Here is a 24,995-nt window from a genome sequence, read left to right as displayed (position 1 = left end):
CGCCCTCCTTTTGTCGGGTCTTTCAACTTTTGTCGCCGTGATTTCTGCCTCCCCATCGGGTGGCTGAAAATGCACTTTAAAAAAATTCCAAAAATCGGGATTGGATACGGAGAATCTTACCAAACTTATAGTCAATGGACGGAGTTCCTATCTTTATGAATATTAATTCTGTGCTATGCAAAGAATTGATTTGAACAATACGAGGCACTCTTTGTTGTATATTTTGTATTTATATTTATTAAATATATTATTTTTCTGTGCACTTTGTGGTCATGTGGGTTCCTTCGGCCGCACTCCACTCATAATGCAAGCCATTGTCTGTGACCGCGCTGCATTTTACGAGCGGCTTTGTTTGCGCTTTGAGAATTATTATGTCATAAATTAATAGGCGCAATTTTTACTACCTATGGGGGACACTTTACATACCCCTAGATACAATAAGGGACACTTGGCTAAGTGAAAAATGCTCTGCTGGCTCTGCATTAGCCTAATGTTTGGCGATTTTCCATGTGTTACATGGGCACCGATACAATCGAGTGGCCAGGGAGTGGCGGTGGCTAGATAAAACTGTATCAAAATTATAAATGGGATATCCAAAATGAGATTACGGAAAAATGCGCTTGTGCTTTTCTAGTATTTTGATTAATTCGTTTCTATTTAAATTAAAGTGGTTTTAACAACGTAAATACCAGTGTATGCAGTGCACATGATTTGATATTGATTTATATAATATATATACTCTTAAAATACCAGATTAAATTGAATAAACACTTTGTAAAAATACCTTTGAATGTTATTGTCAATTAAATTTTAATTGTATTATTTATTTAATCAATGGAGTACGGTAAGCGCTGATTCATTGATTCGGAAAGGAAAAAAACTAAAAGAGTTTATATGCAGATTTAACCTTTTATACCGCACTTCAACGTCATCCAAAGTTTGCATGTTGCGTCTATCTCGAATTCGAAGCCGGGGCTGTTGTTTTGGCCCAGAGCTCAGCATGTTTGTTAACAGAAAAATACAGTGAAATAACGTTAACAACACGCCCCGTAGCACCAGACAAACACCCCACCCCTTTGCACCACTTTGGCCAAAAAGTCTGCACAGCTGTCTGGGGCGCAAAGTTCGCTTTTCATTTTTTTTCCTTCAGATTTTCTGTAGTTTCGAGAATGACTCATTGGGGTCTGCAGCTTGTCTGCCGCTATTTGTTGCATATATGATTTTATTAGTTATCCACGGACTGCAGTTTTGTTTTTCTTGGCGGCTCCGATTTTTTTTTTATTTTTCTTGCCATTTGACTACACCAAAACGCCGCTGGTCGTTGGTCGGTCAGTCGCATGTCTCGCCATGTGTTTTGTCAATTAAGCCGCAAATTTGCCAAACAAATTCAAAAATCGCGTTTTACAAATTTCCAGCCAAATTGAATCAAACCTTGTTCCCATGTACACATAAATACATATATTCTTAAGTTTTTTGTTATTATATTTTTCTTTCTGCACTGCTTATATACTTACTGCTACTTTGGAAGCTAAAGTCGTCTTATCACAGCCACGACATCGTCGGAATATCAACTCAAATGACCATTATTAGCGGTAAATAAACTCAACTTGCAGCCGGCAAAGCAAACCACAAGACCCGACCCAGCAAACCAGGCAAAACCAAGGAAAACCAACTCAAGCTCTGTCGAGCAGTAGAAGTAATAAAAGATCATGTTAACACAGTGCAAAACAACGGCAATAAACGGGCATTTCGAAAAGGGGGGTGTAGGGGGATTGTTATCATTGCAAAAGTTATTCGAATATTGAATACCTTTTAGCAAAATCAAATATATAATCAGAGACTTTTAAATTCTGATTCCAACTGAATTTTTAAAAGAATACTGTTGAACAATTTTTTTTGCTGATCTGAGGTTGTATGAATTAGCTAGGATGTTCTAAGATGTTTTTATTTTATTTAAATCTCGTAAAATAACTTAACATGGCAAACACCATGTGATAGTCATTATACCCTTTGTTCAATATAGGCATATAGGAAAAATCCAATGGCAACAATGCCAAAGTCAATGGAAGGAAAACTTACATCTGATAAATGATATAGAGGGGCTTTTGCGGCTGCAACGCAGCAAATGCAACAGCAGAAGTTGCAACAGTTGCAGCGGCAGAAATATTGTCACAGAACTGTGGAAGGTGGGAGAATCTACAGAATAACTCTGGCTCTCGAATGTGGCTTAACCTGTTGCCGCCGTTTGGGTGCAATCCTGGCCATTGTTTGGCCAGGAGGACGCTTATCGCTCGCTGGCCATGGAAGCCAATTAGGCGACATTTTTTGCACCATCTGCCGTTGGCAATTATGAAAATTGCAATTTTTATTGCGCCCAAGTGGCGGGCAGGGAATTCCATTCCATTGGCGATTCCAACCGATGCCAAGCCAATGCCACCTCCTTCGCTTATAGAATCTTTAATAATTACGCTAATTGGCAGCCAGGTGCCGGGCAATCCGGCAATGACTTTTGGGGTTACAATTCGAAATGAATTTCGCATGCCGCTGCACGTTCCACATCTCTTAATGGTCATGCCGGCCAGGAGCGTGATTCACTTTGACCTCCTCCCGGACTTAATACGCCATGCTCCATGCCGCTCATCATGCTCCAAATCTACATAAATCTGTAGCCGAATTACGAATTACGACTGCGCTTTTGGCCTGCTCCCCATACAAATGTGGGATGTTGGATGCACAGCATCCGAATTCGAGCCATGTGTGAACGTTTTTGGTCTTTGTTAAAATTGTTTTCCATTCGACCGTTTGCTATGCGGAAGAATCGATTTTGGACGCTGCTCTGTTTGGCTGGCCCACGATCTCGGCGATTTTCGATTTATTAAAATGAATTAATTTGAGCATTTTAGATCGCTTTGTTTGCTGGCTAAATGCGCGGCATTTTAATGATACCCTCTTAAAAACCGAACCTGGCCGCATATCGTATTAGCATTCACTTAACCCTTTGGGGTCTCTAGGCGGACAAGGAATTCCTAATTGGAATGAATAAAGGTGCAGTAGAAAATTCAATCTCAAATCTATTATAGAAATACCCTACTGTAATTTTTAAACTTTAATTTCAGAGATGTAATTTATCGTATCAGCGATTATTTCCGCTTTTTATATAATAACCTTCGACTCCCTACAGAGCCACCCTTTTATGGCCACTCTCCCAGCTGAGATCCTGTCCACTTTAAATGATTGATATTCCTGCTGTCCAAGCACCGGAATAACTTTCTCTGGCCTGAGCACGAATCAAACACAAGGCGCACGCATAAACAACATCCTCTAACCCTTGGCTCTCGGCCAAATGCCAAAAGCCGCAAAAAAGGCACTTAAAATGCCAAAGTCAATTCGAGCCAATCGACCAAGTTGGCCGACGAGCCGAATGAGCAAACGCCTGTCAATGCACCGGGCCCAATGAAATTAGGTAATAAGCAGGCCATATAGACACACATTTATGCGACCGCGAGTTCGAGTTAGTCCAAGTCCGAGTCACTTTTCATTTTCAAATGGCAACGGCAAGTGCGCCACAGACGCTCCATATCAAACTTCGAGGCAGTGGTGTCTATAAAATAGCTCTAAATGGCTAAATAAATCTTTGAAAACGCAAACATTTTCATTACATTTTTTATTATTATTATTTCTGAAAAAATGTCCACTAATATAATATACAAATATAATATACAAATATACAAATAAATATAATGTACAAAAATTTAGTTTTGATGACCTTAAACTCAGCTGTCTTAAAGTATTAAGGATTTCATTATTTTGACAATTTTGAATAAACCAAAGAACATTTGTATAACCTTTTAAAATTTTACAATTATTTTTAAACACTTAAAATTTGTAAAAAACCACATTTGTAGCTAATCAATTAACTTAAAATATATTTAAATTAATATTTGAAAATAGGATCCTTAGCCAGATTTATCCAATGCATAGCCAGCTGGGCAGCACTCATCGCAGGCGAGCAGAGATAATTTATAAGCCCCAATGCCCCGGCCAGACGACCATAAAAGTCCTGGACCCGACTCCACTCGACTCCGTTCGAATCTCCAGGCGGACGACGGCCTGCAGGCGGCTCTGTCAGTTGGACTGTCAATTGACTGGCAACACTTCGCAAATGCGGCGCCCGTCGCGACCAAACAAAGCCACAGAAATCGGACGGCGGACAGTCGGAGCGGGACACTCAAATGAATTGAAACTAATATGCCAAAGTGAGTGGAGCGGAGTCGTCTGACAATGGTCGGTGGTTCCCCATGATTCTGAGCCCACTGCCCCGGGGATAGTAGTCCGGTCCGCAAACGAAAAAACATCGAAGCGAAAGGATATGGATTGACCAAAAGAAACAAAATACTATGCATGATTACCTAATGCAGTTATTGGTCAGTGATGCGATCGTGATTTAAACAGGGTTCTCATTGACGGAATGCCATTAAATTAGAGGAAATTAAACACTACATTATTTAGATTTATTTCTAGAGCGCATTGAACAAATGTCGTTCGTTGTAAGAAATTACCCTCATTACCAATGATTTATGTCAAGACCATTTCTAAAAGGTTTGGCGGTGAATAATAAGATTAGATGCGCTATCTTGAGGCATTATATCAAATGTGTCTTGCTCACTCCAGATGAGACTAATTCAATTTAAAATTTTTTTGTTTATTTTTTTAAGTGCCAAGTTCCTAGAAATTTAAATCGTTTTTTAGCTCCTGAGTCACGTCATCATATCTGAGCCCGCCTCAGATTTGTGACCAAAAAGTGTGACCATTGTGATTAATTTTTATCGCTAGCTTTTGAGCGTGTGATTTATTGTGCCACTGATATAAATCATTTAAAAATGCAAGCAATGCTATTTTTGTCAGGCACATTTAATTATGCACTAAATAAGAGGTGTCGCACGAAAATGTTTACAATAAATTAATTGAAAATCAATTAGTGGGCCTCGCAGAGCCGCAAGAGCCGATCAATAAAAAGCGACTGTGACTGCGAGTGCCACTGAATTATTGTCAACTCTCTGAAATGGGCAAGGTAAATGGCAAAAAATTATTATTGAGTGAGCTGAATTATGGGGCGCAGCAACGGGATCCATAAAATCCATAAAATCGGCACTGGAGTTTGGCTGCAGGTGAAAAAGAAATATTCGGCGGGCAAAATACGACCAACGGCCACAAATTAAAGTGCATAGCCGTGTATGGAGCCATAAAATTTTATATTATTTGCATGCCCGACCGTCGCGAAAAAAACAAACCAACTTCGTATTTATTAATTAGAAGGAAAAACACTTGGCTGCGACTCTAACTTCGATCTCCGCAGACCACTCATAAAGCCGTGTATATAATTTTAGTCAGCCGCTGAGGTGTTAATTGCACAGTGGCTGCCCCACTACTTGCCCCACATATCGGTGGATATTTTTTTTTGGTAATGCTCGGGATCCCAGTTTGAATTCGCAGTTGTATGCCCGCCGGTGGCTGTCGATTGAAAGTGTGAAATTGCCAAGCAATTGTGATTGCGCTCGTTGTTTTTTCCCCAAAAAAAAAAAAATAAAATAAAAAATCAGATCGGAGGGGGCCTTGCAGTTGGCAAATTGCATCAGGTGTTCGCAGGGGGTTGGGTGCAGTTTATGATTTGTCTATGTGCTGATTAGCCGGTGGGTGTGGCCCCAACGATTGGCCCCGTTAACGTATGGAAAGTCCCATATTATTTCGAATGGGTCAATCGGAAGCGTTGTTAACGGTCTATTAAATTATACACTTTACTACGCAAGCAAGCCCTTTTCAAGTTGCAAGATCTGTAATTAAAATTTTATAGAAATATCACCGGTAAGCAAATTGATGTTATCATTGCTTAATGTACTTAATATGAGAATGGAAATATCACAAAATAACTTTAATCCTTACTGACATTTGACGGATCAAAGGTTATGGGATTGTTGTACTTGACTATCGTGCAGAGAGAGAAAGTTATCAAAAGGCATGGATATGAGCTCCATCGATCACACAATCAGTGGGGGAAAAAGTCAAAAGGAATAAGGGACGGGTGCAGAAAGTGCTTCCTCTCCCGCCGCCCACCAACTTCAGATTTTCGCCTTACCAAAGACAGGCGAATGCAATGCAATAAATTTACTTTAATTTCTCATAAATTTAAGCTTTGCATATTTTTTGCATACTGGAAAGACAATAGCCTTGTACCGGGCCAACACCCGCGCACATTTGCATGCAAATGAGATGGGAAATGGTGCTGGGGATGGAGTTGGGATGGGGCTGGGGAGTTAGGAGCTAGGAGCTATACCCTGGTCCACCTTTCAGAGCCCAGGTACCCGAGAGTGGGTGACGCTAAGCACCATTTGACGCCGGTCGCTCCTTGTGGCTCTTATTTTTGGCCAGGCTAAAACGCCGGCGACTCGGCGACACTTTTCAGGCCGACCGAAAGTCGAAAAGTCCAAGATGTCCATCAACGCCTGCGTGTCTAACGAAGGAACGAGAGTCGCACACATCAAAGCCTTTGGCGCCACCTTGGCCAACAGTGCTGTCAGCTTGGCTAAAATCTAGCTAATTAATTATTGACATATGACATTTAAGACACTTAAATGTTTATACATACGTATATGCTAAACTTAATCAATTTTTGTAGTTACATCTATCGAATAAAGAATATACATCAGAATTCAAAATGTATCTGTAATATAAATTTAGAAAAAAGTTGTTTGCTTGTTATAAGCTATTGCCTTCCAATTTGACAACACTGTGGTTCAAAACGCAATGGGCCAAGTTGCTGAACAGGATGCGGAAAGACGCAAGGCGAACTTTATGGCTGACACCAATCAACTTTGGCTTGCCGGCTCCTACGACGTTGTCTAATGCCTTTGTTTATGCCCTCGACAGCATCCAGTCCTCGTCTGGTCCATAACTCTGTTGGCAGAATGGACTTGGAACTATAGGTGCTACTTCCATCGCCACTTACACCAAGAGAAAATATAATGACAGCTATTTGTCCACAACAAGATAATTATGCCCATGAACTTGAATATATCTGTATTTAATAAAAATAATAAAATAATATCAATTCGATTATTTAAGTAAAGCTTTCAGCAAATTTATTTCAAGACATAATTCGAAATTTAACTTATAATATATCCCTAAGTGCACTTCTATGAACACAAGCTTGTTTAGTCATATCTTCGAAGTATTCTCCACCAGCAGTATCAAGTGCTCATTTTGTCGCTCGCCTGTTGTTGGGACCCACAGACAATTTGCAATAATGCGGCTCATCAACTCGCTGTTAACAGTAAAAACCCCGTAGAAACGCCCTTGGTCCGCCATTTGATTCTTGGGCAGAAAGTGCCACCTTAAATTGGCCTTTTATCTGTCCGCACCCTTCGCCGGCGGTTGTCTGTAGATTATTTTTGCCTTTTGCGCCCCATCGGGCTGATCGAAATCCTTGACAAATCTGCCATTTTATTAGTTGGCAATTTTCGCGGCAGACGACCGGCGAACTGGCTGATGACGACGGCACGTGTCTTAAAGATGTTTCAGTGAAAGCGGAAATGAGCACCATTTGTTTTTGCCTTCGATTTGCAAAGAAAAAGGAATGGGGCGGTAAAAGGATTTGCAGCAATATTCTGCTTGCACGGAAAGAAATCACTTCACATATGATAATGCCTCAGAGAACATCATAATATTAGTTGAAACAAAATTAAGCTAATATGCATGTACAAGATTTCCTCTATTAAACTTGCGATTACTTCAAGCAAAATGATCCAAAAGAGACTTTCAAAGCAACCAATTAGCGTGTCCTCTTTGAACGACATTTCTCTACCATACCATTTCCGTTTCTTCAGCATTCATCAATCAAATGTCCAATTACACCTCGCAATTATAATAACAAAAAGCATTCTTCAAAAAACATAGACATCTTCAAAATTGTTTCCCACACCAAACGCTCAGTGTACATTTTTTTCGTCCTGTCCAAAAACCGCCCCTCAGGATCTTCCGTTCAAATTTGGCAATCTCATTGGTAAATCTGAACCTGGTAAACAGACAAAACCTCAAATAAAATGCACAAGAGTACCAAAAACCAAGGGTGACGATACGGTGAAAAATATTAATTTATATTATTTGCAATGCTGCAGCATGCCGCAAAGTGTGATTGTGACAGGTACAGGCCGGCGACAAAGAATCCCGAATTTGCGGCACGTGACCGACGCACTGCAAATATGCATAAAAATTGAAGATGCCATTGGCCGCTCAAATTGATAGTGTGCGCACACGACCATTAAAAGCAAAACTGCCTTCTCGACGTGGGCGATGACAGGCAAAGAAAAAACAGATAGCAATATAGCTAAAACTAGATAGATGCAAAAAACAACAAAGAAAATAACAAAATGCATTGTTGCTGAAAGCGGTAAGTATTGAGATATATGTATATTAATATATATTAATATATTATTAATATAAATGTTGAAAAAAGATCAAAAAATTTTAAAATATTGCTTAAAATACTTAAAATGCTTATAAAGATATAGAATTATATTTTAACAATAGTCGTTCTGGTTAAAAAAGGTTACTTTTGTTTGAAAATGAATTATTTACTAGTTATAGCTCGCAAGATAGCTAGCTAATTGGAAACATTAGCTATAAAATAATGTTAAGACTGTTCAAAAATAGCCAGATCTGGCTTGAAAATGTCAACGTTCCCATACCCACAATCTATCTAAACGCAATGCTAAATTTTTCCTCAGAGGGAGGAAAAGCATATGCTTAGCTTCACAGGGGCATGACAACGATTCCCACACACACGCACACCACAGGCTATTGCCAACGCCGAGCATTCGATTGCAGGACTCAAGTGGTTTGTGGATCAAAAGGACACGAGGATGCGGATGATAAGTACCAGAAAGGACCGGCCGAGCATTGAGAAATTAAAGCCTTGCACGCACCCGCCAGCCCACTATCGAAAACCCAAATGCGAAAGTACCCCGAAATTGATGGCCAACAGACGCTCGCTGTCTGCCGCAGATACAAATGTATCTCTTCTCCCGCGTCAAACCGCCGAGTGGCGTATCTCCCCTCCTCGAGCACTTTCCCACGACTCGCAAAGTGTTGCTTGTGTCCCGGCTGCTGTAACAACACAGTTCACATTATTTGTCCAGGGGTTGGGCTCGGATCGCCCCGTTTTAATTGCCGCCTCCCTTCGGCTTAGCAGCCGGATCATCCCCTGGATTTCAGTTCTTGCCGTGGCTGGTGCTACTGCTGTCAGCTTCATTATTTGCTATTTTAGCAATTTGATGGTAAACTTTGACCACGGCTCGATGAGGGGCTGACAGACTGTCTGCACTGGCATAAAAAATGTAGGCTTGTACTAGTCTACTTATTTGGTTTAGGTTTGAGTTTTCAATCAAAGAAATTAATATAGTTTATATGCATAAAATTGATGATCAATTGATATTATTTTAGCAGCCTTACTTTAATGCAATAATATTTCAATATTTAAAAATATATTCTTTACACAGTTCTTAAGTTGCTTATATGTACCACAAAATTTCAAATTTAATTTCAGTGCAGGACTGCCGTGTCATGGTTTCCATTTCGCCTGCTGCTGCTTTTCCACGGCAGCACCAGGATGCCAAATAGAACTCGGCTCACACAATGGACATGTTGCCACTTTTGTGCCGATTGTGTCTGGCGTGGCATTAAAATTTGGCCATGCCAGGGGTCCATTATTAATTGATTATGAACCCAGGCATATCTATCTATCAACGGTATGAGACCCTTGACCTCCCACTCAGCCATGCAAGTAACGGCCCAGATGACGTGGAAATGGACTTGTAACGAATCCATGATGTTACGAAAGAATATTTTGTATTCCGAGAAAAATTGCTTCCTTTGAGAGGAAGTATCACTCGGCAGTTTTTAATTGATGTTACATAAAAAAAGCTAAAAACAAGGCTACATTTATATGAATGTTGTTTATACATCTTATTTCAAATCAACTTTTACTGCCCGTTGTTATCCTTCAATGCGCGTAAAAACTTTAAAACTCGAGGCAAATATTTGTTGACCGCATTGTTCCTTGTCATTCTGAGCATATCCCTCGAAAGCGAAATAAAACCACACCCCACCCCACTTGTCAACCCACACGCCCTCCTCTCGATCAGTTTGGCTCTAATTTAATTTGCATTTTAACAACTTTTTGCGTGTGGCTTGGGGTCTCTTTTCTGGAATTGCGAGTGGACAGTGGTCAGTGGGGACCGAGGAGGCTGGCAACAAAAGGCGTGACTGCAACATGCGCCAAGTGCGTGAAACGCCAAAATAACGCAGCAACCTGCCAAGACTCTACCTGCGGGCGCGCACCCAAGCCGCGCACAAATTAAATTAGTTTGAATAAACAGCGAGCCACAAAAACGAAACTAAAATGAAATAAAAGCCAAGTGCATAATAAATGAACCGAACCGAGCGAAATACTGGGCGCAGCCACAAAATCGAGGAAGGCAATAAAAAGGAAACCAAACCGAAGCGAACAGAAATCAAGGCAAACCCGGTCGGCCATGAAGACCCATCCTATTCCATCGCAACCCATTCCATCCCAATTTAACCCGAAGCTGCGACTTTTGGAGTTGCGACTCCAAGACTTCGACTGCGTGGGCGCAAAAGCTTGCGCAGGTGATTTTAATCGCATGCCAGTAATCTGGCATAAACAGGTGAACCTACCTCTCAAGTCTCGAGCTCCGACTCCACCTCAAACTGCAAGTCCAAAACGGACCGCAAGGCAAAAAGCCGAATGAAAAAAAAAAATTAAATCAGGCACAGGAAGGTCTCAGCATAGCAGCCGGGTATGGCAACGTGAGTATCCTTAAACTGGAATAAAAATACTTAAAAAAAAAAGAACTTTATGCGTGAGATAGTTCTAAAAAATGTTTGGGAATATTATAATTTATTGAAAATATTCAATTTAAATCTTGTTAAATTAATTTTAAAAAATAAGTATAATCGGCTCTTTATTTGACCTTCTGTACAGTGCGTTTCGTGACACGATGCCATCGTCCCACTGCATTGCCGGGTCATCACAAATGAGCTCGAAAGGATGCGGCTTTGTGGGGATTGCGGTGCAGGAAAACGAAACGAAAATTGTAAATCACGAATTTTGCTGGAAGATATGCAAAAAGCGGCGCACATTTTGTAGCAAATTGAATTTTCAGCAGAAAATCCCCAAGAAGGCGGTCGAGAAGTTTTGTAGCGAGGCCTTGTTAAAGGCGAAAAAATAAGAATCAGCCGCGCGCGCTTGCGCATAAATTTCCAAGCCCCAATCGGAGCAGAGTACCAGAGGGAAAAATATAAATAAAAATAAGAGCCGCAACAGGTTGCAACAGCAGCAAGAGCATGCCCCAATCTGCATATACAAGCCATAAAGCAATTTCCATTTGGAGGCCCACTGCCAACTCCCCAAAAAAGGCGACAAGGGCGAGGCAGTATTGCCAAGAGAGGCAACCTTGATCCTTGTCAAGTGCAGAAAATCGGGGGAGGCAGGATGGAGATCCCCGCCAGGCAAAATCGTCTCCGGATTCAACTGGCAGCTCTGCGTTTCTTTAATAAGTTCGCAGCTCCGTGGATTTCTCGTTCTGTTCTGATTTCTAGTCACTCGCTGCACTCTACGCATTCTGTGTTTTATTTACTCGATTTTTATGCAAATTTGTATTTTTATTTTTGCTTGCCTGAAGTAGAAGGAAACCGAAAGACACGAAAAAAAGTATAACTTTTCTTGGTTCAATTAAAATGCTAGATTCGTTAATAGTTATTGATTTTTAGATTTATATTTTTCTTTTTCAGTTATAAATAAGCTCATTTTTAAGCATTTTGAGGTATCTCTTACAACCAATAAAGTTTCAAATTTTTGTTTCGGTGCAATGATGACGACGACGAATTCATTTCGTTTTGTTTTTCGTATGCAAAAATTGTTATGGCTAGGCTGCAAGGAAGGACTTGGCTAGAGACTCTGTCGCTGCTGTTACCATTTATAGCCGCTGGCTGTTTTTCGTTGCCAAATTAGTGAATTTACATGTTGAACAATGATCAATGTTTTGTTAGCACATGTTTGCCTCACAAAGTTTGTTGTGTTGTGGCTACATGCGATCCGCCAGATACTCGTGCATATAGTATCTGAATGCGGCGGGAGGAATCCACTGCATATGCAAAACAATGAGAAAATTTGTTGAAAAAAAGCGAAGCTCTCGACTAGCTAAGTGCGGTAATAACAAGTGTAAGCGTGGTTGAAACATTTAAAATTCGATATTCAAACTGATTGAGCACATATGCATGTTTAATTCATTAAAATAAACTAATTGATTGAGAAAACATTAAAAATAGATAAATGCTGTGATGAGTTACTGATTACCAACCGAGCATAATTTCATGTTTCCGTTGTTAGTTAACAAATTGATTGAATTACTACCGCACCGTACAACTAATGATATTTAGAGGATTATGCAACACTTCGTAGTCGTAATGGGTTCTCAACTCAAGTTAGCGCAAGAAAAAAACACCTCCACATATTGCACAATGCAACAAAATAAGCAAATACAAAGGCAACATTGAAACAAAGATGGTACCCAAAAATGGCAAGAAAAACTCAGTTAGCAGTGCCACGATGTCGTTTTGTGCCGTTTTCTCACCTCCAAGGAGTGGATGCAATCAGTGCACCCACCGGCAGCCAAACGTTAACACTTGTTTGCCCAGCTAATCGCATTCGCTGCGATATGAAAGGACGCAACGGCAGCGGCAAAAGACACAACCTTAAGTAGAATTAAGAATCCAAATTCATGAGTCAGGCTTCCTTAGCCTTCTTTTTTTTGGGAATATTTTGTGTTCTCTGTTTCGATTTCGATCGTTTTGGTTTGTTTTTGATTTGTGTGGCTTAATAAAATACCAAGAAGTCGTCGCCATCGTCGAGAGATTGGGAAACAATGAATGCTTCCGCCGCACTGTCAATGATTCTACCCCAAAAAGCGCCAAAAAAATAAATAAAGATTCGTGTGTGCTTGGTGATTTATGTGCCTCGCTTTTAGCCAATTTTCGTTTTTAGTCCAGAGTTAAATAATGCTCTTCCAAGAATATAACCCACAAGATATATATATACAATGGATTTGTATGGCGTGTATGTGAATACCAATAAAAAGGAAACAGGCAAGAAAACAGCTTTTTGCTGCACAATTCCCATCTATTTGAGGGCCTTGAATGTGCATGTGAGTACTCATATCTATTCATAATTCGTTATTTGTCATTGTTACCGAATCTGTTGATTCGACTGCTTTCGGCCGAAACCAACATGTTGATTTTCTAAGCAATTAATTTGATTAACTGCCAAATATGGTTGCGGGCTGCGGTTTTTCAAGCAGGGAGGCTCTTTTGATCTAGCTGATCAGACCGAATGCGGCGAGAGTGAGTTATAAGTCCGTCAGGCATTTATCATGAGCATTAAGCGTTATTAATTAAAAGTTCTTACCAAATAATTGTAGCTATAATATAGGAGATTCAAGGCGAACGCCAAAATGGTGATTATGCTGGAAGACTTTCGCATGGCAACGGAAATTCCTCAATTTATGCCTTTATGGATTTAAAAATATATATTTTATACGCTTCCCGTTAAGTTAAAGCCATATCAATAGTACTCAAATCCGTAAATTGCATACCAAAAACAAAGACAAAGCCAAATACTAGCCAAGTTCGTTGCCGAAGTCTTTCGCTTTGCAGACAAGTTCGTTGTCTAAGTCTTTCAACTGTGCAACTGTGAGAGGCGAAAAAGGTTGCTCCGATTTTCAGCTCGATTTTTGTCGGATTGTGTAGTCACTTTTTGGACAATAAACACATTGCAACGATGTTATCAAATAGCCAACAACATGGCCACCTGCCAGCCACTCCCCTTTTTCTAGCTTTGGATTTTGGTCTCTTGGGGCGTATGCCTCACTGATTAGCTGTTGCCAATTTTTGCCGGCAATAAAAATTAGTCGCAATGCACGAATATGGATTTGGCTTTGTGCTCGATTTTTTCGATTTCTGTTCCTTTTCAAATTTAAATTTTTTAGTCTATGTCGATTCGAATGCAAAAATTGAAAACTCTTTTAGCCTGCCAATCGAACGTTAATTAATTACGATTTATTGACTAAATTTGTTGATTAGACAATTGACGTCTGTCGATGTTGCATTCGTTGTTGCTATAATTACGTTTTTTGCTCTGCTTGCCTCAGTTTTAGTGGTTGCCACACACTTTGCTCGCTCGCCACAATTGTCGTCAATTAATTTTGTTTTGATTTTGCTGATTTGATACGCCGACGACGCCGCCTTGCAGGTGGCATTGAGATTTAACGGCCAGTGTTTCATGTTTTTTTCCTTATTCAAAAATTGCTTGCAAATCAAAAGCGAATAAATCATTAATAACAAATATAAATCGTTTTGGTGTCTTGGCTAACTTATCTCCGATGCGATTTAAAAGAAAAAGTTCAACTAAAAGATAAAAATCGTGATAGAAAGTTTCTCGGAGTGTAAAATCTTTCTTATTGCTTTAATATAATAATTCACCTAAACAACGAGACCACATTTAGTCTCAAGTAAGTCCCGGAGCCAGTTTCTTCCCTTTAGTATAATCCATTAATTATGAGATAATACTCATCTAAATTGTATGATTTTCTTAGTGCTTAGCCTCAGTGACTTTCCTGATCTTTTAAGAGACTCTTTGAGTTTCCATTCGAAGTTCCAATTCGTCTCGGCCAAGAAACTAACGGAGAGAAATGACTGACAAGTGTACGGCAGAAAATTTCCATAGATCTACTCGCAACCAAGCTGATCTGATGGTGTGAAATTCCTAACTCGCCACTCTTGTGGCCACTTCTTGCCGCATCAATCAACGGCGGCAGCTTAAATGCTGCATCATGACAAAACCATTACACTTGACCAGGCTCAAAGAGTGGATAGTCGGCAGATGCTCAGATGACTAGGCTTCTTGGCCGTGATTGATTGATTGGCACCGTGAGGTGAACTTGGGCAACCCGGCTGATGCTTTTGTCTAAAAGCCGTTTAGAATAACACCACAACGAGCCAAAACCAAAGACCTGGGATCCCAAAGTACGGCCAGCAGCAAGAAATTATGCATTGTATTGGTAGATAAAACCAAAATGAAGAAAACAGAAATAATGTTTAATCTGTGCAATGCACCCTCACCTGAAACCTTCCCGTCTACACTACGAAAAAGTTAGTCAACTAAATAAATATATATTTGAACTTTATTTATTTTAAATTATAATATATATTATTAAATTATTTATCGCAACTATTTCCAATCAAGTTCATTGCAATGGTCTTTGGCATTTTTGAGATTGGAAGACTCTTTGACCAAATATACAACAGAAACAATCACCTGCCATACACCAAAACATTTTCCATTAACAAGAGTCTTTGCATTTTCGGTGGTTATTAAAAGAGTTCACATCAATATAAGAAATATTTGAAATAGCCCGCATACTTCTAACAATCCGTGGCCCAATTTTCTCCTTGTGTAAGGAGGCGTTTTGCTTACTCTGGAGGATCAGCGGCAGCAGTAGAATACCAGCCCCTGGCCAGTTGATTGCGCCTTCATTATTATGCCAAACTGTGCGCCGGCATTCGTTGAATTTGGCTTTTGCAATTTGCTCTCGATGCCGGCCGGCCGTTTGCCTCCTTACTGGCTGGAAAAGCAAACTCCTTCGTTTTGGGGGCATTAAAAATGAGCTCGACGTAACAGGTGGATGCCGATGCCGACGATGCTCGACGTGATTTTCGCCAAATCGTTTAGATTATTTTGAGATTGCTTGCGCCAGTCGCTCCATTGGCACTCCTTCACTTCACTTCAACTGCCTTCAGTCCGCACCTTGCATTTGAACTTGAAACATTTCATTTTTTCTGTTTTTAGTTGCCTGAAGCTGGGGGCATCTACAACATCCACTATCCACAGCATCCAGTTCTTCGGCCGGATCGATTAGTGGCATTCTATTGCGTTCAATTTTCCATGTGCAACATTGAGGCGATCGTCGAGAGCTCTGCCATCGCCGCTGGCACAATAAACACGCGATTTATTTCATGCCAGGCATTCAAGTGCCGCCTCAGTCGGTCAAAGCCAAGGAGGAGCCCAATCCAATCCTCGTGGCCTGCTCTGGACTCACCTGGACCGACTTGCCTTGGATCGGCCTGTGGTATGTGATAATGGGATGATGGTATGATGATGCATGCCCAGCATACACAACAACAGCGCGGGGCTAAATCGAGGGAAGGGCGAGGGGAATAAGCTGAACCCTAACTTTTGGGTATAGCATTGGAAATACTCTACAAGTTAGTTGGTTAGATATTTTAAAGAATTTTGTTTTTTTTTTTGGTATTTTTAATATTTTAATACATTGATTAATCAAAAAGAAAACTATTAAGACTCGGTTAAATGCAAATAATATATTTATATATTTAGAGAATACAAATCGATATCAAATCGATTTAAAACGGTTGAACTACCTTTCAAAAATTAAAATTTTTATTTATTAGAAATTATATAAAATATAGCGTGATCAATGTACACTCGTGTATTGATGTGTGTTAACCATATGTACGTAGTAGCCAATATAGACTCTCAAATTTAAGGGTATTTACAACAGTAATAATAGCTGCCCACTATTCGATTTTTTTGCGGGCTTTAACTAGCGACCAAGGTTAGTCGCAGGCTTGCTGGCAAGTTGCTGCAACTATCGGTCGTAGGGGGCTTACTCTGGCGCATTTTAGCCGGTAATTGCTTGTGATGTATGATTTTGAGTTCTAGTTTTCCTGGCCTGGGAATATTTCTGAGCCGGCCCCGGATTTTGTTGTCCGCCTGATTGCTGGCGATGCCTATATATGCGGGTGATGTATGTTATATAGCCGCAGCCACAGGTATAAGCTATAGCCATAGATATTGATTTGACAGGCTCTGAGCGAAGACTTCGACTTGGCCAGCTGATGATGATGGGATAGCACCGACTGTCACACTTTCTAAGCCGAGGAGGGCACTTTCACCCAATTAGAGTGCGATATGAGCACGGCCTGGAAATATGCAAAGTACTAAAGACCGCTGCGTCCCTTTCCCGCCGATGACAATCTTTTGTTTTCACTTCTGCAGAAACAAAAGCCATAAGGAATAAATTGTGCGCTGGTAGCCGCGCATTGAACTCTTGGCTTCAACAAGTGCACAGCAGGGTTCCAAAAAGATCACCGATATCCTACGCCCAAAAATCGAAAGAAAAAAAACGAAATTGAAAAAAATACAATTCCCGAAAGCCTGCAATTTTGCTTCATTGTGGGCTAAATGGAGTTGGCCAAGGCGATCATATCGCCTTATTGTTTGCCTTAACAATTGGGCCAAGTTTTCGGGGGCTTCTATCTTCCACATGATTGATCGAGGAAGCCGGGGGAGCTGCGGGAGAAGCCATAAGCCACAAGTATTCTATACATGCTGACAATTTCTCCCCCACCTCGCGGTATTTTCGTTGTGCTTTTCATGCCATTTCGATACGGGCCTCATTTTTCTTGCCACAATTATGAAGAAAGTTGGCAGCAATTAGAAAACGCACATCGATCAAAATCTCCTCCCGACAACGAACGTCATGTTCGAGTGCCGTGTTTTGTTTGTTTGTCCAAAGCGGCATTTCAACCTGCAGACAAGTGAGTGTGGTGCTGGGCAGCCCGGATAAACGCTGAGCTCCATAAGAGCTATTAAGACATATGTATGTATCTTTCTCTGCCATTGTAATATTAGAATGTAATATTTTCAAAATAAATCAATCCCTGTTCTCTCGACTTCAAAAGAAAGCCTCATAAATGAAAGATTTTTTACCAATATCAGCATTTCTATAATAATTTACATATTTTTCAAAACTAAACCTATGAGTCATTTTAGCCAGTATATTTCATTCAGTTTGAAGCACAAGCCAATTTTCATTCCAAATTCTGACAATATAAGGCTCTCACAATGTCCCAGAGCATTAACAGGGAAGAAGTTCCCAGAGACAGGGGATTGGCCCAGGAGTTGAGGAGTGAAATAACCCGCAACTCGGCGGAAATCAGTTTCAACTTTTGGCAGGAGTTCGAACACATCCGGTCGATCCAGCAAAATCGCATAACGCAGGAGCGCTTGCAGCGAGAGCGAATTACCACTTTGATCCGGGATGGACAAGAGGAGGCCAACCAGGAGGCGGAGGCCCTAAGCCGTTCGATCAGTGCCCACGGCATTACCTCAACCACCTTACCATCACCATTGTCAGCAGTCCCAACTGCGTCCATGGTGAAGAAGTCCTTGGTCCAAGGAGTCAAAAATATGTCAAATCGCACAAGTCCGGGTGTCAAACGGAAGTCACCGAAGCAGAAGTTCCAATCACCCAAGCCGAATAGGTCGAAACAAAGGAACGAAACCGAAGGTGAACCGAACTTGCCATCTCCAGCCCCATCCCACATTCCAAGCGCACCACCACCCTCAAGAGCCACAATGATCACCCCGAATATCTCCAACGGTGTAACTCCCAATATATCAAAGTATCGATTGGCCAACAAGCCCAAAAAATGATCATACTGTTTGAGACAAGGAAGCCAAGCATTAGATGCCCTTTTAGTAATAAAAATGAACTACATTACAATTAAATGAAAGATATTAGTATTTCTTGTGTCCCGCATAAACTCATTTCTACAGGTTTAAGCGCGTGACGAATGCCACCCGGTGTGCACTTTGCACTACAAATTCCGGTTAAATTATACACATAACGAAACTAAAACAGGCAACAACAAAGACTCCGCCGAGGCAGAGACTTGCAAATTAATTAACGGTACACGGGTCTCGAGAAGGAGCTGATCCGAAAAATCGAAAAATCAGAAAACACGCACCCCAGACACCTGAGTAATCAGCAATATGTGGGCATGGCCATCGATGGTGGTACTCGAACTTCTCGATAAATCACGGATAAAAAACAATCAGCGCAAATGTAACGTTATTCATCACAGGTGGTAAATATTTCAAACCAAAACTGACAACAAACGCGCGCCGAGCTCAAAAATAAAACTCAAACACAGCGACGCTGTTCGCGTTTCTGGTTTCGGTTTCTGTTCTTAGATTTCCGATACTTCGGATTCGTACGATTTGTGGGTCAGAATAATTAATAAAAGCGGCTCTTTTTTGGCGCATGACTGGGCCATAACAAAGCTGTGGCAACACACAAAGAAAACAGATCAATTTCTGATAGTTATTACTCATCCCATATTCATGATCCCGTAAGTCTGTGCATAAGTTCAAAATCATTGGAAATAAATTAAAAATATTAATTAGAGCATAACAAAATATTAAAGTGCTTAACTGAAAAATATATTAAATTTTTTACAAGCATCAATAACTGAATATATTTACACATTAAACATCGTAAGGCAAATATTATTAAAAAAAATCTGCTGTGCAAAGATCTCGGCATTTCTGTCGTCACTTTGGCCCATGCGCACCAATAATCAATCAAAACGTCTTAAACAAATCACTCGTTCCGCATGTGCAACTACCAAAAAATCAACAGAGCAGAGACAAAAAATTACTGAGCCAAAGACTGGCTGACTGACAAACTGACTAACTGACTGACTGGCAAGTTTGGCAACTGCAAGGCTCTGAAACTCCGGCGAACTGGAGAACTGTGATGGACAACAGTCACGATTTGCATGTGCGACAACTGTTGCCAGACCGGCAACAACGACAACGGCACAAACAACAATCAACCAGGCACATTGAACTGCCATTGACACGGGGGAGAATCGAGGAGAACGCCAACCAGGAGACCGGAGTTTGGAGATCGGAGACTGGAGCCCAGAGACACCTGTAGCAGCCACAAAAGTTGAAAGGCAAAAGGCGAACTCCCTCGCACAGTGGTTAAAATACGAATGCAAGTAGAGCCTATTCCGGAAATATTAACACGATCGCTCCAACAAAAACCTTCAGGAACCATCCTGGGACTAACCCATTGCAAAATTAGTTATAAAAACTAATTGTCAAGTTAAAATAGTAATTGAATTCTATTTTCAGTAAATAAAATTATTCTGCTTTTTACAAAAAATAATTAATAAAAATCCATAAAAAACCCTATGGTCCTAGGTTAACAACAACAACGTTCATACTCAACCATTTTTTAATCGATTTTTCGTGTAAAGGTAAGGCAAAGGCTTCTTTTAATGTCCACTTTAAGTTTTGTACCGGTTCATAAACTTTATTAACCGAATAGTAAAAATTTTAGACTTCCATAAATTTTTTGGAGCATTAGTACATCATTAGTGAAATGTGAACGCTAAATATTCTGTTGAGCAATTAACTGCAAGGCAAGAAGTGATTATTAAAGCATTTAATGCCACCCCAAAGTCACTGTACACAGGTCCGCTTAGGCTATTGGATTTGTGCAGATCGCTGATGGGTGCGCCGGTTTCAGTAGCCACCACCAACAGCTGGACCCCCGACCCCCAGTAAGCCACCCACCGATCCGTTTCACCACCCCCTTTTTAGCCGCTGAATGACAAGCTCAGAGGCCAATTACCGCAAACAAATTCGAATGCGAATGCGCATTGAAATTGTGGCAAGGTTGGTAATTTAAGACTCACGCCGTCTCGAAATAAAAGGAGTTTGAGGAACAGAGAGAGAGATTCCCGCGAGAGAAACCAATGCAAGAACCGTTTCTTTGTCTCACCAATTAGTGCAGGGGGAAAAATATTCATATACAAAATGCAATTTAATTGAATTTAAAATTATTTTGTATTAAATTTCTAAGGTTCTAATAAACGACATAACCCCTAAAATGAGCAATTCTCATTTCAACAAACGACTTTACAGGATATGCATATTTGAGCAGGGCCACACTTTACTGAAACAATATTTTCAAATCAATTAATGTGACAAAATATTGATAAATACCTCCTGATTTTTTCTCGGTGTGCAAGTCGGCTTCTGGCCAGGTGATTGAATTGCTGATTTAACGGTTTCTGTTGTCAAATTAATGACATTCATTCATTCCATGTGGCCGAGTCTGAGCTGGAGTTTTAAGCCCGAGCTTGAGTTGAGCAAACGTGGCCAAAAACGGTAGTTTTTTATAGCAGCTCTGGTAAATTGCAGCGCGTGTTATTATTGTTGTTATTACTGTTGCTGCCGTTGTCATTGCTGTTATTAATGTAGTTATTAAATATTTACAACTGCCGCCGCACAAAGCGTGCCTCAAAAAAAAAAAAAATGCTTACTGAGATTGGGAGTGGGCCGAGTTCACAGTTGGGTGTCAAAGTGCAAAAGTTTAGCGCAAAGTTCTTGTCATTATTTGTTCTCCGCTTGTTGATCGGATTCTGTTTCTGTTTCCTTGTAAAGTGAAAGGGAAACGCTGGCAAATCTATTCTCGGCCGCCTTGAGTTTAAGGCTTAATTAATGGCTCTTTTATATAATTTAATTAGTTGTTAATGATTTGCTGATTGGACAGGCGCGTGCGGTGGTCCCCCATGAATCAAATGCTAAACTAGACTGACTTCGCAGGGGCTTGGCAGATGTCAGGGTTGCCCAAAGAAGTGGCTAATGGTCTAATGGCCCGGTCATGACTGTCGGTAGTGATAGCGGCTAATGGTTGGAACTGCCAAAATGTGAGATATACCAGCATGAAGAATTGTCAATCGTTTCAAAAGATACTAGTAGACTTTCGGAAACTAGCCTCGTTGAGATAGCTTTTTAAAATAAATAGTTTTGAAATTTTTTAGGTGTCGAATATTATAAATCATTTCAATGGTTGACTAGAAACCCAATTCTTTACAACTTGAAATTAACCAAGTTAATCATATTTGATCGGTTTTATTTGCATACGCCTTTTCTTGTTGCCATTGACCAAAACCGCAACTCCCACTTCCCATCTCGTATCCCCACAAACATTGCCGCCCCAAAAAAAAAATGTAAGTTGAGGCCAAATCGAACATGGCAGGCTAGACAAAATGCTTGTTGTCGATTTTCGCATTTGATTTTGAACAAATCCCCCAAAAACTTAGTAAACAGCAAGTTGCCTGCGTGAATTGCGCATTCAACATGCGTACGCCACGCGATAAATAATATTGGAAAATGTTTTTAAATTTGTCACAATTTCAGCGATTGCGTGGCCAGAAACAAAAACTAAAACGATATAGACAGCCATTTGAAGGCTCTTATAAGTTTATAACATTTATCGGGAAAGCGATTTCCTTGCCAATTAGTCAAGGCTTATGGGGGCGTTAAGCGAGTGCTTAACTCCGTCACGAAAATTGCCGCCAGATGGGCATAAAGATATGGCGACACATGGGCTCGGCGATAAGGTAGGAAAATACCAACGGCTTAAGCGGCAGCGACCTGTCAATATGCCATTTGATTGATTTCGATACGATTCCACGCACACGTTTTCAAAAACCAGATGCAAAATTGTGTGTATCAAAAACGCAATCGTAATCCAAGTGTGCTCCACATTTAGGCATCGAAATCCGTGTCTGGCTATCGTTTTCCGAGCATTTTATTGCCACACCACAGCAATAATCTAAATACTCATATCGAAAACGCATGTCGGGAGCAAGAGCCAAACCCAAATCGCGGCTAAAATGCCAAATGGCCAAGACGATGGCAGTGGCACACGCAACAGGCAAAAGGGAAATTCTCCTGTTGCTCATGCTCTTGATTTTTGTTATACTCTTGCAGCAGGTACTGCAGTTTATTGAATTCTTTGTCATTAAATCAATAAAATAACTCTACCATTCAAATTAAATTAGATCAGAACTAAAAACTTCCGACTCTGAAAACAAATTCGTTTGTAAGAACATTCTTTGGAAATACTTTTATTTATTACAGGTAAATATTACAAATATCATTGTTTAACATTGTTATCCTTTCAAAGAGCATTTCAAACTTGCACAGGAGGTATATCTTTTATATCTTTCCCTTACTTTTATTCGGTAAAGTGTAGTAACTCAGTATTAACCACTTACACGTTAATTTAGGCACAAATTGAATTAATAAACCATGTTGGACATTGTGTGCGGTCCAAAGGAAACCGAAGCGAGCCAGCTCCTTCTCATATTCATTAATTTATGCGCAGAACACGGCTCAATGAACCACGAAAACAACTGGCTGGCCAACAACGCAGCCAAATTTGAATTTACAAGCACGTAACCTGTGCGAACCCCCCTCAATTGGCCCCCCATTTTCGCCACCTCTTTGCAAGCTTCCTTCTCTTTGGCAAACGCTGACGTGATTGGCTTCGAATTTGGCTCCTTTCCGTTCCACTCGCTTGTAAATTAGAACACGCTCAAAAATGTTACCTACAAAAATTTGCATGTCGCTGCTACCCATAAAAATGAGAGACCCCATGACGATACTCGATCCCCTGCCAACGGGATGTCCCCTGAGTTCCCCCAAAGAATGATGAAAAACACTACAAGGTCTAGAGGCAAATTGCGTAAACCTGACTTTCATTTACACCTTGGCATGTGTGCAACAAGTGCTGCAAGGCATACTTTTGATCTGTCCGACTTTTCGCCAGGCGTTGTATTCAAAAATGTTTAAACGAAAGGCTTTGGACTGAGAAAAAATGTTTCATGACAGGAACAAAAAGTGTCAAGTACAGAACAAGCGAAATTTGAAAGCCAAAATGCCATTGCAAATATGGAAATTTTAAAACTTTTAAGTAATTAAAAGTCGTAAAATATAACTGTCATTGTTTAATACATCAGAAATAGGTATTTGAACTGCTTTTAAAAACCTTTGGTGTATTTAAAATAAAAACAAACAAATTTCTGACTTTTTCGAACATCATCCTTAAAGCAACACAATGCACCGACTCGTGCCACAAAGTTGCAAGTGCCCCAGACGAACTGCTTACATAAGAAAGCTCTCTTTCCGCAAAACAAAACCGAAACGAAAATGTATATGATTTATTGGCATTTTGAGACCAAGAATTTGCAAAAACAAAACCAAAAAAAAGGGTAAAGGTAATAAATTTTATTATTGTTGTTGATATACAAATCCATGCCCACTGTTTTATTTTCGTTTATATTTTTTTAAGAGGCAAAGAAAGCCACCAAAAATCAGCCAAACTGGGCTTTATCCCCCCTTTCGCTCCAGCTTTTGGCTTGTGTCGGTTGCTTGAACTGCGGGGTCCCCAAAAAAAAAAGTTAACTTCATTCGCTCGTGGCCGGGGTTAAGGGTTAAAATGTGGGAGTCACGATTCTTGGCTAAACGATTTTTTTTTTTGTCTTACCACTACGCGCTCTGTTCTCTGCGCTCTCCGCATGAAATGAAGTTACCAAAAAAATCAAATCAAGTACCGTTGTCCTCAAGCACACACATACATATATATGTCTCTATATCTGGCCATAAGTATCTGTGCACATGGATAGAATTAAGGTGACCTGCCTACAATTTCAAACGGCGACTTCAACTCTTGGGGTTTATCAATAAATTATTGAGCCATTATTGTTATTACAATTTCTTTATAATGTTGGCAGCGTGCGCCCGAGAGTTTGTTGCAGTTAGCATACTTGTTGCATTTTTCTAGGGTATATAATGGGTATATTCGATGGATAGGAACTATGTATACAGATAGTATGACCTACTGCTTTATAGAACTCCATTACTACATATACTATGTAGACAAATATCCTGAAAATAGTTTTGAAAGAGCATTGCATACTTTTCAGATATGTATTTTAAGGATGGTAGAGTAAATTTTCTCGAAGGAGAAATCGCTATAATTCTTAATCGCTATTTAATTTTGAGCTTTGTTATCCAAAAATCTAAGATACCGCCTCTTCGAAACCTTTCTCCGCATATTAGCCCCCCGATTGCCTTGGTAGTTGTTGACCATTAGCGTGTACTTGCAGCCAACGGGGTTGAGGTCTCTCGAATCTCCCCC

The 24,995-nt window shown here is 40.3% G+C and overlaps 1 protein-coding gene across 1 annotated transcript; it reads left to right on the top strand.

Moving 5' to 3' along the window:
• Positions 1-18,013: 18,013 nt before the first annotated feature.
• On the top strand, positions 18,014-18,720 carry CG15258 (uncharacterized protein). The gene has a single exon (NM_135907.2). It carries the CDS (start codon positions 18,053-18,055, stop codon positions 18,641-18,643), a length of 591 nt encoding a protein of 196 aa, NP_609751.1. The 5' UTR covers positions 18,014-18,052; the 3' UTR covers positions 18,644-18,720.
• The last annotated feature ends 6,275 nt before the right edge of the window (positions 18,721-24,995 follow it).

This window comes from Drosophila melanogaster, chromosome 2L (genome assembly GCF_000001215.4).
Source record: "Drosophila melanogaster chromosome 2L".
Classification (NCBI taxonomy): domain Eukaryota; kingdom Metazoa; phylum Arthropoda; class Insecta; order Diptera; family Drosophilidae; genus Drosophila; species Drosophila melanogaster.
The sequence above is the reverse complement of the archived record's forward strand: the minus strand, read 5'-3'. Positions and strand labels throughout refer to the sequence as shown.